Source organism: Zootoca vivipara, chromosome 1, assembly GCF_963506605.1.
Source record: "Zootoca vivipara chromosome 1, rZooViv1.1, whole genome shotgun sequence".
Lineage (NCBI taxonomy): Eukaryota > Metazoa > Chordata > Lepidosauria > Squamata > Lacertidae > Zootoca > Zootoca vivipara.
Window position 1 is genome coordinate 78,676,993 of NC_083276.1, and position 12,707 is coordinate 78,689,699.

Consider the following 12,707-nt stretch of genomic DNA (forward strand, 5'->3'; position numbering starts at 1 on the left):
AAACCCAGAGCTGGCACTAGCTACTTGGCTCCTCCAGCATAATCCAGGACTTCTCACACAACCTCAGTGGCACAAGGAGGAGAGCAAGGCTATTGCAGTTCCTGCCGCGCAGCTGAGATAACGTAAAAATGTAGAGCAAGTTGCAGCCCACCTTGACTCCACACAAGTAGGAAGAGAATAAAAGGTGGGTGGATATACCCTGCTTAGAATTAGCAAGAACACTGCCGTCTGATTGTGACACCTGGAGATCTGCCATAATGAAGCCAACTGTGTTACAGACATTCATTCTAGCTTTAAAAAAACAAACCGGAGAGCAGGATAGTGTTCGATACTTTGTTCACTTTCACCATCTCCCCCTTTCAGCTTTGCATTTAAAACAGATTTGCTCAGTAACCATTGGGCTCTGAAGAGTGGCTTATTGATTGGCTGGGTGATAATTGATAGCAGCTTGTAAAGGGCCCTGGTAACACTTCCCTTCCATTCAGCGCTTCCTCTACCCACTCACACAGCAGTTGTCTAATCACATAAACGTCCTTTGTGGAATTCCACTTTGTTGTGTCACTAGCAGCATCGCTGCTTTCTTGAGTGGGTGGGTACTCAAGAGATGCATCATTCACTCTGGGCACAGGGGGCTCAATTTTCAGAGTCTTCATTCTATGGATTTTTCTGTGCCAATAGAATTCTAAGCAGTTTGTTATAAAACTTATACGTCAAGTAAATATTGATAACCCTACTTTATGAATGAGGAGAAACATGGCTTGCACACCGAGATTCACTGCAAGGTCACACACCGAATGCCTGCTATTAATATGTTTTATTGTGAGCCACTGGGGGGGTTTACAAACAAAAAAAATGGACATAGATTTCTAAAATAAAAAGGCTTCCTATTTTGCAGGCTGAGCAACTTGTTCGTTGCTGAAACCGAAACTGGAAATTTTGGCCAACACAAATTCATGCAATTTGCAGTCATGAGGCCTACAATGCCACAGTATAGACAGAATGTGGTTGGTGATGGCTATTAACATGGAATGCCCTCCCATCAACAACTATCTGACTTTTAGAAGACATCTGAAGGCAGCCCTGTTTAGGGGAGTTTTTAATGTTTGAAGTTTTATTCTGTTTTTAGCGTTCTGTTGGGAGCCACCCAGAGTAGCTGGGGAAACCCAGCCAGATAGGCGGGGTATAAATAATAATAAAAAATTTATTATTATTATTAAGAAATTCAACAAGGGGAATTCAACACAACCGCAGTTCACAGGAGTTAAGGTGAAGTAAGAATGTGACATTTCCTCACGAATCCAGCAATCAGCTCTAGCGAGGACGAAGAAATGAAGCTGTAATAACATTAATCATCTGGTAGCAAAAAGATAGCGGAATGTGATCAAAAGTGAGCTCCCTTCATTGAATGGACACAGTAAGCGCTTGCTGCCTCCCGAGCCCCACCTACTCTACAAACTCCTTGGGCAATTCCCCTCCCCCCCCAACCTCCGCTTACTAAAAGAGATTGGCACATGCAGGGAGGCAAAATGCCCTCCTGGGTCTCCCTTCTTTTTTTTAAAGGATTCTATATTAATCCAATTCTGGGTTTGTCTCTCACAATAGAGATGGATTAGTCTGCAGCTCACCTTTATGTAATAAATAAGGAAAGAGGGAAATACACACATTATTTCACTGTGCTGCTTGTGGAGTAGGCTGAAGTAATTCCTAAGCCTCTCTCTGGGAAATAATAAAAATGAAACAGTAAAAGCTTATTAACAGCCAAGATTAGTATGCGGGGTCTGTGGGGCTTCTTGTGGCAAAACCAGTCCTGTTTCCTCAGAAGGGCTTAAAGAGACGGTTCAGCCTCCAAGCAGTTGCAGGCCCTTTCTCCAACAGATTATAAAACTAACCAGATTTCCCCTCAGCAGAAAGGAAGCCTTGCAGGTAGCTTTTTCTCTCAATAAAACTATTCTGTGCAAGGCTATCAATGAGGTCAGACAAGTGGATGTTTCACCTACGACGGAGGCAGTGAAGCTTTTAGCAGACCTGTCCCAGATGCATGCAAAAGTTGCTAGGAAAATAGTCAAGGAAACACACACTGTGGAGCACCTGCAAACGCAAAGCAAGCATTGCCACTCACCAAAAAGACTGTGGCTTTCTGTGTCACTTTGAGATAGGAGGGAAGCTCATATACCCAAACACTGATGTGTGTACACATTAAAAAGCTTGGTGGAAGATATACCCCCTTGCCATTTGCTTCAGCAGGTAACAGCTCTTATGGCAACTGGCACTGCTCATGTGGGTGGGATTTTGGCAGGATGAAGCTAAACAGTTGCATTAGTACAAGGATGAGCACTAGCACAATAGGGTGTCTCCCTTTCTTCTCCCCCCACTGTGTGTGCCCTGTGCCATCTCCAGATCTGCTCCAGAAGGTTGGGGAAATGCCCACAGGTTTAGGGGGCAAACGAGGGGGGGGAGCGGAAAATGTTTGGTCATACAAGGAGAAATCCTTGCACTGATAGAATGCTCTCTTTAGTGCTATTGTGAATACAGCTCAGTATCTCTCTGGCTGCTCCTACACTATACATTGAGCACCTTTCCCTTCCTCAACAAGTATGCACCATGTGGTACGCAGGGCATCTGGTATTCAAACGAGGTGGGACTGGAATTAGTATGTATTTTTTAATACTTGCAGGGCAATCTTACTCAGAGCAAGTGCCACTGTGCTCAGTAAGGTCTGGCTCCCTAAAAAGTATGTTTAGAACGGCAGCCTTAATGTGTCAGGTTCTTTACAAATCTCATCTCATTGATAAAACTGGCTGGAAAGAATTTTCTTTTTAAAATTAAATGGTGTTTTTCTTATTAAAAAAAATTAAAAAACAAACAAAATGATTGCTTTTTTTAGTCTAGCATGAGCAAACTACTGCCCTCTGGTGGTTAGATTCAGCCCAATTCAAATGTTTGCAGTTCATTTCTCTGCAACTAGAGCATATCTCATTTGACCTTGTCAACCATATTTACCCATATCTACTACTTTCCAGAAGTTTTTGACTACAATGCCCATCAGCCCAAAGTACCATGGCCATGCTGGCTATGACTGATGGGAGCTGTAGTCCAAAACATTACCATGTTGGGGAAGGTCGGTTTAGATTACAGGCATCCCCAAACTGCGGCCCTCCAGATGTTTTGGCCTACAACTCCCATGATCCCTGGCTAACAGGACCAATGGTCGGGGAAGATGGGAATTGTAGTCCAAAACATCTGGAGGGCCGAAGTTTGGGGATGCCTGGTTTAGAATTAACTGTACCGGTAGTACAAAAATCACAAAAGGACTATATGGAAAACCCTGGTTAACTTGGTATCTTTTCAAAATAAGATAAAAATAGACCTGGAAGTCTACAGAATTTAGTTTTCTGAGACATTACTGAGACCAAACTCAACATGACACAGATCAGGTAATTTTCATGCTAATATCAACAGTTCTATTTCTTAAAGCTGTATTCTATTCTCCTGCCAAGGAACTCACAGTCAGCATAAAGGGGTTGCCAGGCAAGGCATTCCGAATCAATGCATCATTCATGTTGCAAGGAGCTGTTCTAATCCTGACTGTGTCTCTCAGTTGCGGGCCGTATCCTCAGGGTGTATGTTCTAGCAAGTTTCTAGCAATGGCCCATCCTTATTCCTTACACCACAGGTGAATACCAATGAGCTCTTCCTGCTAAGAGAAATGCTTTGTGACTGAAATTAGCCATGGGCCTGCCCTTAATGTTGAAACCTTTTGAACTCTCAGCAAGAAGCCACTGGTGGTTAAGGTCGCAGGCTGGGTCCTTTGCACTGACACCTTGTCTTTGACCTCTGCTCCTCGTGAGCTTTCGGTGCCCCTGATTTCAGTGGCCTGCTGGCAGAAGAAACACAGAGGCCTAGATAGAAGGTGTCTTTGATATTATATCAAGGCAGAAGTAGGTCCAGCTTAAAAGCATGTCGTTCGATAAGCAGAAATGTTAAGAGAAGCAGAAATGGTTCTTTTGTTGAAGGCCCTGTCATTTTTGAGCAGTGTGTAGAAATAAACCCTCCAGGGAACAAAGTAACCCCATTTTTGGATGCAAAAGTTTCTATTGATTTTTATTTCAGAGACACTCTGTACATTAGATGACTTTAGAAATGCTCTGGAGTGGAAGGAGCACAATTGTAGATTCCCACACACGGCTACCTCTAAGCAAAAAAGCTTTATGAACTCCTACATCGGCTTTCAGCAGACACTGCCAGGATGCCATTTGTACCATTAACAGACTAATCCAGTTGTGTCAAGGAAGCCCTTACTGCCCCTGTTGTTCCAGTGGAAAGTGGGCTACAATTCTGCCATGGAGCAAATTAACAGAGAGAGAGAGAGAGAGAGAGAGAGAGAGAGAGAACTGTGCTGGAACCACTCATGCCATCCCTTTAACACACATACCAAGCCTACAGCTGCAGGTTATTCAGTTAATAAGAACAACTGACTTCATGCCCTTGCTCACTGGGTGTGGGCTGTAGGACCATCAACTGTTTACACTGGTTGCTGCAAGGGTGGCTTTTAGAGCTATGAAGAAGGCCAACTGGAGGAAATGTTTGAAAGCAACAGCAGCTCTCTCCAGTCCACCTCATAGTCTGCGGTGGGGACAGGGACTTGAGCCATTGGCCTATGGAGCACATTTAATTATAGACCACACAGGCAAAGAACAAAGTGTGAAGCCTGGGTGAATTGTCTGGCACTTCCCGGAGGCCAGAGAAGTTCCAGTAATCGAACTATCTGTGCATCCCTTCTCTTTTCCTGCCTTATAGTATGCCTGTGAAACCCATTTGCTATTGGCACAAGAGACAATAGGGTGGGGGTGGGGGAATAGTGCCATCATGGATTCAGCACTGGCGTAACTAGGTATCCTGTTTCCATGAAACAAAGCGGGGGGGGGGGTTGCCTTCGTGCAAAGAAGACCACCAGGAATGTGTGTGTGTGTGTGTGTGTGTGTGTGTGTGTGTGTGTGTGTGTGTTTAAACAGGATAAGCTGATATTGTCTTTTAAAAATGGGAATGCATTGCAGGGATGTGGTTCTGCTGATGTTCGCTTGGTTTTCTCTTCTGATTGGGAATCCTTGTAAGAATAAAAACACACACACACACACACACACACACACACACACACACCTTCAAAGTTGTGGCGGTGTGCGTGTGACTCATCAGATCTGCAAATAGGTGCCCATAGTATTTGCATAATCACTGTACAGATGACACATGCTATGCGCTAGCTGAACCCATAAGGTATGGAAATACTAGCTGGAGATAGAGAAGAGAGAGAGAGAGAGAGAGAGCGCCTTGTACTGTTTTAAGGACAAAATACTGCAGCATCCACATAACAGATGGACAAGCTGAGAAGGAAGGGGGGAAACTTTGGATCTCTGGCAACAAATGAATAACAACTGTGTATTTATCACTCAATATCTGGAAAGTCGAGGCCAGAATTGACAAGCTCTACAAGAGAAGACTGAGCTGGGCCAAGCAAACCTGTTAATGCCAACCTGATGTCCTCCAAATGGTTGGGGCTATGGCTTCATCAGTCCAGCCAGCAGTGTTGAGCTAGGTAAGACTGCTGGGAATTGTAGTTCCAAACCTCTAGAGGGCACCAGGTCAGGGAAAGCTACACTATGTTCCAAAACAGAAAACCTCAGCCTTCAAGAGCAAACGGCAGCTGCTCCCCTTGCCTTTGCCCCTCCCTCTTAAACAAACAAAGCTGGATTCCCACAAAACCTGAGAATTTACTTGGATCAGAGTAGCCTAGCTCTGAATAGCTTCCTCTATATATTCAGGAAGTGGGGAAAGTGCACTCTGCTTCAAGAAGCAAACCTTGAAATTTTTTCCATGGGTCCAAAACAAATACAACATCAGAGAGAGAGAGATGGAAACTTTTACCCTACCATTACAAAATTCTGTGAAGCATTAATTTGCGGGGGCCTTTGTGAGAAACACATTTATAATAGCTGTGGCACGGAGAAACTGCCTGGACTGGCCATAGCTCCTTCAACAGAGTGCTCTCTTTCTCCCACCCCCAACCCCCAAATTTCTCTTTGCAGCTGTAAGAGAAGAACCTTTTGGTCTTTTCTGCTGAAGAACACAGAGGCCCTTTAATCTGCCACTGCTTCAGGCACACTAAGAAAAGGGTGTGTGTGTGTGTGTGAAAAAGTTGATTTATTCAGCTTCTATCAAATCTGTGCTGTCCTTCACATTTTGAGACCCAGCTGCAAACTGCGTACCAAGAAGATTGTGAGAAAAAAGGGTTTTTAAACTGCTAGCCTGAGGTTGCTGCTCTGGTCCCTTGGTGAGGAGTCAGGATTGGCCCTGTGGGATTGGTACCACAGAAAGCCATGCATGTGTGCAGCCATCTCCCCCCTCCCCACAATGCTAGTGGGAGGAGCTGTTAAAATATGCCATGTCTGGAAGAGGGAAACAAGACACCCCTCCTTTCAAGAAGCACAAATGTGGCTCCCAGTGGCAAGTCCCCCCCCCCCACATCTTCAAACTCAGCAGCTTCTTGAGACAAACTTTGTACATAGTTAACAGCTAAGATGCCAAAGCAGCAGCGGAAGAAATTCTTCCTTTTTAAAACAATCACAGCGCTATTATGTTGTCTCCCTAATAATGCCTTCAGAGGGCATTGTGTTCCTTTCCTCTGGGGCTTTAATTAGCTCACTTCGACAAAGTTGGCTAATTATTTCTTTAACACTGTGCATCCTAATGGGCTCCCTTTTGTTTACAGCATTTATTATCAGCCACTGCCTTGGTTCTCCCCAGCCTCATTTCTCTATCTGGCTGCCTTGGAACAGCTTTTCTTACTCTCGTTGGGATTCAGATATATTCATTACCTCAAACTTCTAAACAAAAAAACTAGCCCTCTGTAGCCAGGCATCAGGGCTGTGTAAATGGCTGCATGCAGTTCATTCTACCTGTGGGTGAAAGATAGGCACAGTAATTTTGGAGCAATCCCTCACCCACAGTATGAGTGCAGCTATGTAAGTGGTGATATAAATAATTCCTGCAATGGAGTGAAATACTGAGATCTGTATTGCAGACCAGTGCTATCTAACCTACATGATCTGGAGTCAGCAATAAAGCAGCTAAGTCTGGGAACATCACCAAAGTAGTATTTGGGGTGGCAAAAACCCAAGCAGGCAGCGAAGGGTTTCACAAGGGCCTATCCAGCATTTAGCAACCTTATTTCTCATTTGCTTTGTATGCTACAGAAGCACTGGTGCCGGTAAAAAATTATTTATTTTATTAATGTGACAGTAGTTTTGAAAATGTTCCAGTTAGCAGTGCTGGATAAGAGACTCTTAGCTCCTGAGCACAGAGGAATGTGAGACACTGAAAGCATAAATAATTGTTACTAAACAATGAAGAGAACAATTCGTGGATTATTTCTCTTTCACTTATTAGCTACTTGCTATACTTTCAACAGGCCAGTTCCTAACCTTTTAGCGAAAAAACAAATGTATTGTCCTTCATTTTCCTTTTATGATCTTTGGGTGAAGCAGCCATGCTTAGGGAACTGGAGTCCAGCAAGCTTCCCCTTGGTTTGCAGCTCTAGAGCAATCTTTCGCCAAGGAAATGTCATGGGCTAGCTGGATGCAGAGGAGTGGCGGGAGGCACCAGCTAGCGAACCCCAAGGAGGTATCAGAAGCTGAAGAGGCAACAGGGTTTAGTGAGCAGGAAGATCTATGGCAGAGAGCACTCCAGAAACAGACACAGAAGCAGAGGCTGGAGAGGAGGGAAGCTGAGAGGCCGAGATTAGGCAGGCTGCTGAAGAAGCCAAGGAGTCTCCCCCTCCTGCTGTGACCAACTCCCCTCCCCACTGTTCTCCCAGAACCCACAGAGGAGCATAAACATTGCAAAGCTTGTGTTTTGTAATGAACAAGGGCTGTAAGGAAGGGCAGACAAGCCAAATTACAACAGAAGGGTGTCCTGTAGCACAATGTGTTACTTACACCCAGGAAGAAGGGACGAAAACAAATTAACATTGAATTATCTCCTTGAATTTTGTTCAGCACAATGGCTTTAAAATGGGCCTCAAACGATCCATATGGCTGCTATTCTCTCTAACAATTACTCTCCCTTGTGTAGCAAAATGCAATGTAATTGGAAAATAAAAATGGTTTTTGTATACATCTAAACAAGCGTGAAGTATTAAGAGAACCTCTCAGCCAACATGTTCAGAAATATCCTGAAATATGACTTCCTTAAATTTGCACAAATTCAGAATGCAGAGAGGGAGGGTACTGCATATTGGAATGCTACCCACATAAAAGCTCTCTCTGGCACATAGAAAACGAGCATTTGATGAAGAAGTGAGGCTATGCCAAACCATCCTTCTCCGACATACAGGTTTTCTTCATGGAGGAAGTGTTTTGTTTATTTCATTTTGGTTGTCAGTTTGTTGTTCTTGTTGCTGTTTTTACATGGAAAAGCACTTGAACATGCAATCACTCCATCTGCAACTTGAATTAGTACAGTCCAAGGAGGGCTGTGCAGTGTGAAACTTCTGGATGTGTAGTTCACTTCTCATGCTTTGCATGACTGCATTTGGTCTACAGGCATGATATGGGAAGTCGCCACTGTAAAAATGTGAAACAAGAATCAGGAGTTTTTGTTCCATCAGGCTTTTAATTAGATGAATGGGAGGGTTTTCAGGGTGGGTGGTTAAAGGGTTGGGACTATTGTTAGAGAGGAAAATTTGTATAAGTAAATGAATTTACCCTTTATGGTTATGAATTCTGGAAACACACTTACTGTGCTCTCTTCCTATCATCCACCCCCTCATTGATTTCTTTCTTTCTTATTTATTTTTATTAACATGAACACATAGAAAATACAGTAAAAGTGATAAGTGTAACAAATAAAAATGCATATAGAAATAGAAAAAATAAAACAGAGGAACAATGGGGAGGAAAACCTGGAAAGCATTGATTTCACCACTATCCCAGTTCTTTTTTTAAAAAAAAATACCACCACCCAGAATGAAAATAAAATTCCAGGTGTTATGAAAAGCCAATATATAAGGTATACATATGTTGGAATACCTAAGCAGATTCATATTTTAAAGCCTTGTTCTTCAAGACTTCTACCAAAGTGTGGGGGCCACAAATAGGGTCAACAAAAATGGTTGTGTTTCTAGCAAGAGAGAAGACTCTGCCTTTGCCTGAAGTGCCTCATACCGATCTCCAGAAAATTAGGCTGCAACAGTAAAATGTGTTTGCCTCTGCATGAACACATATATTCTCTTTAAGTCCTACTCTTCCCCAGTCTCTATATAATCAACATATTGTTAAATGTTATGATTTATTGCCTCTGCACAGGACTCAATTAGCATTTGTGTCATGTACGTGGGTGTGTAACATAACGCAATCTCCTCAGCTTACGCTAATTGTTCTGCATTATTTTGAGTCCAGTGTTGTCGTTATTTCCTCCTCTGTTCTGAAGGTGCTAAGACCTCCCATATTCACCACTACCGAAATGAGGGGAGCACAAAGGGCAGGTGGTGACACATGCCGTTTCCCTTCCACATACATGAACCTCTTGTCGTACACAACCTGCCTGGGGAAACTGGCCCAATGCTGGGAACAGCCAATGTCTGAATCATAAAGCAATATATTGCCCTAAAGGGACAATGAATGCATAATAACCAACATTACAGGGGAGCTAACATAGCAGCTCTGCCAATATCTCCCTTTTACCCTACGAAGAAATGCCAGCTCCAATGAATCACTGCTCAAAGGGCAATCACGCTCAAGCAAAAAGAGACTCATAACAATGCTCTATGTGTGGCAATCTAGGCCCTTTACATTCACAGTGATATTTACCAAAGGACACATTCTGTGGCCACAATACTGAGCATCACCGAGGCCCTACGCAGCAGGGACTGCTTTATATATATATATATGTATAGCTAGTGTCACTATTTATCTTGACCCTACCTTATGTTAACTGTCAGTGACAGCAGACCCCTGCCCCATTGATCCGTCTTCAATAGGTTTTTGTTCCTGCCCCTAGATCCCCAAGCCAGGAGAAAATATGGGTTGCAGCAATGGAGGAAATTCCATGGGAGAAAGGCAAGGGAACAATATGGGAAACGGTGAAAATGGGGTGTGACATAGCACGCTGGAAAAAACGATAACGTTAAGGTGGTTTCCTAGAGAGATTTTTAATGTTTTAATTTTAATGTTTAATGTTTAATGTCCGGGTGTATTGAATTATATGTAACAGACTGAAAAATATATCTAAGCCACCCCCTGCCTTTGGGTTAGAATAACAGTCTAATCAATAGAGCAAACACCCTGTCCCAGGCCTTCAAAGAACAGATCAGTGCCTCACATCCAAAGGTATGTTTGCATCTAGTCTATAATCCCCAGGTAAGAAACTGACAAGTGCCTGCAAGTGTGTGTGGCAGCTCACCAATGGTAAGTGCATGTTTTAACCTAGTAACAACCTGTGGCCTTTTCCCGAGACTAGAGGTGTGCCAGGGTGGGCGGGCTGTTCCTCCCTGTTGCATGGGCTTTGGAGATGCTTAGGAAGTAGATAAATACCTCAAAGACTTTCTACCATCTTCAAGGACAATATGAGGTCAGGGAGAGCCCCTTCAGGCTCCAGAGAAAAACAAGGAGTCTCTCACTGACCTTGTCCTAGGCATGCCTGTGAGGTCCTTACAGCTTAAAGCTTGGCGGGGTGTGTGTGTGAGAGACCTCATCTATGAAGTTGCTCCCAATACCATGAAAGAGAAGCCCCCACTACCGCCAAGCTCAGAAGAGGAGAGGACAGGTGGGGGTCTCATCCACACAGTGACACAGAACTTCAGAGAAACTCAGCATGACATCAGAGACAACACCTTGCCCCTTCCTCTACTGCAGTGGTGGTAGACCTCCAGCTCAAAGGCCTAATTAGGTCCACCAGGCCTCTGTGCAAACCACCCTCACCTGCAGGGCCGGCTATAGGTAGACATCTGGTGGCGCGGTGCGCCAGGGCGCCGGGCCAGTAGGCAGGGCGCTGCGCGGCAAAACCACGTGGAAACCATGCTGCGCCCTGCGAGTGACCTCCGCCCCTCAGCACCAGGGCGCACGACCTGCTCAAGACTGCCCTGCTCACCTATTGGTTGTGTGACATAATATGCTCTAAGTACCTAGGATTAGGAACCACTGCATTTCCTCCACTGCCCTTCTAGTATGCAGAGTAATCACAGTGATGTGGCAGAGATATCTCCATCTCCCAAACAAAAACTGTTAGGAAACTTATTTTCTAATTAGCACACAAAACACAGAAAGCAAGAAGCCCGGCACAAGTGAGATTACCATCTGCTCGTCCTCCTGGCTCTCGCTGGAGTCCTCAGCCTTCCTCTGAGGAGAGGATGCATGGGCCCCCGCCGCATGCCTGCCAGGGTCTGTCACCTCGCCCAGTCGCTCACCATCTGCAAAAGAAAAAGCCGATGCACCGTAGGGCATGAGAGGACAGCAGAGAAGCCATGGCCCCTACCAACCCATACCCCACAGCCATCAAAAGGCAGCAGCTCTATACTTCAGGTTCAGAAGTTAGAAGAGCTCGTGTGCCTCATGTCTCAAGGGACATAGCTGCCAAGTTTTCCCTTTTCTCGCGAGGAAGCCTATTCAGCATAAGGGAAAATCCCTTAAAATAAGGGATAACTTGGCAGCTATGCTCAAGGGAGGATTCTGAAAGTAACCAGGTCATGATCTAGCAGCCCACATTTATGCCCTCTGTTTCTGACATAAACAGATACAGGACTAAACAGGTTTTGGAGTTGTTGGGGTTCTTTTGTTTTAAACCTGACAATTCTTGAAAATGCCTCCAGTACTTGGGTCACTAATCACCTTCGGCTATCTCAATACCTTTCCAGGTGGTCAATTTATATTGCAGTAAAGTGCCACCATTTGGTATTTTGAGTTTTGGTATCTTCTTCCTCAAAGCAGAACCTTTGTTATGGGGATTTCACATTTTCTTCAGTACTCCAACTATACCAGTTTCTCACTGGGAAACTGTTTTTTTATTATTATTATTTCTCCTCAGGTAGAGAAGGTTATTCCAAGGTCTGTGTACAGTGCTCTTGAACAAATGCCATGGCTCCTTATTTTGCCTACTGCCTATAAACTTCATTAGTGACCCTCACCCTCAAAGCTTACACAATCTTGTGACCTTTAACGCATACACTCTCTCTCTCATATGGTTGTTTGTTTCTCCCCAAATTTCTGAAAGGTTCAGTGCAGGGACGTAGGAAGGGAGGGGTGATGGGGGCGCTCCGCCCCAGGCAGCGCGATCCTGAGGGCGCCATGGTCGCTGCCCACCCCGCCCCCAGAACGTGCGCCAGCCCCGCCCCCAGTGCCGGAGCATGAAGCCAGTTGTTCAGTGGTTCAGTGTTCCCCATAATATACTGTTTTTTTAGAAAGCAGGTTATAAACATGCTTATTTTTCTTACTCAACAATGCACCACCACTGCATTAATCTACTTAAATTTTATTTTGAGGGTTTTTAAAAAAATTATCTGAAGGTTGTGCATTTCCAGCGCAGGAGGGCACATCTCTCCTGATTACAAAAGGGCAGGGAAAGATTGAGAGAGATGCATAGTGAGCCCAGATTCCCTGCAGCAAAGCTTCCCAGTCTCCAACTGGGGGGCAGCTGGAATATTGTGTGAGTACAGTAATAAG

The 12,707-nt window shown here is 44.4% G+C and overlaps 1 protein-coding gene across 1 annotated transcript in view; it reads right to left on the reverse strand.

The window, feature by feature from the left end:
* Nucleotides 1-12,707, reverse strand: part of B4GALNT4 (beta-1,4-N-acetyl-galactosaminyltransferase 4) — a 157,563-nt gene that overhangs the window by 63,133 nt on the left and 81,723 nt on the right. The window contains exon 2 of the mRNA XM_035122823.2: nucleotides 11,343-11,458. Coding sequence (XP_034978714.2) covers nucleotides 11,343-11,458 — 116 coding nt within the window. The remainder of the gene's footprint in view (nucleotides 1-11,342; nucleotides 11,459-12,707) is intronic.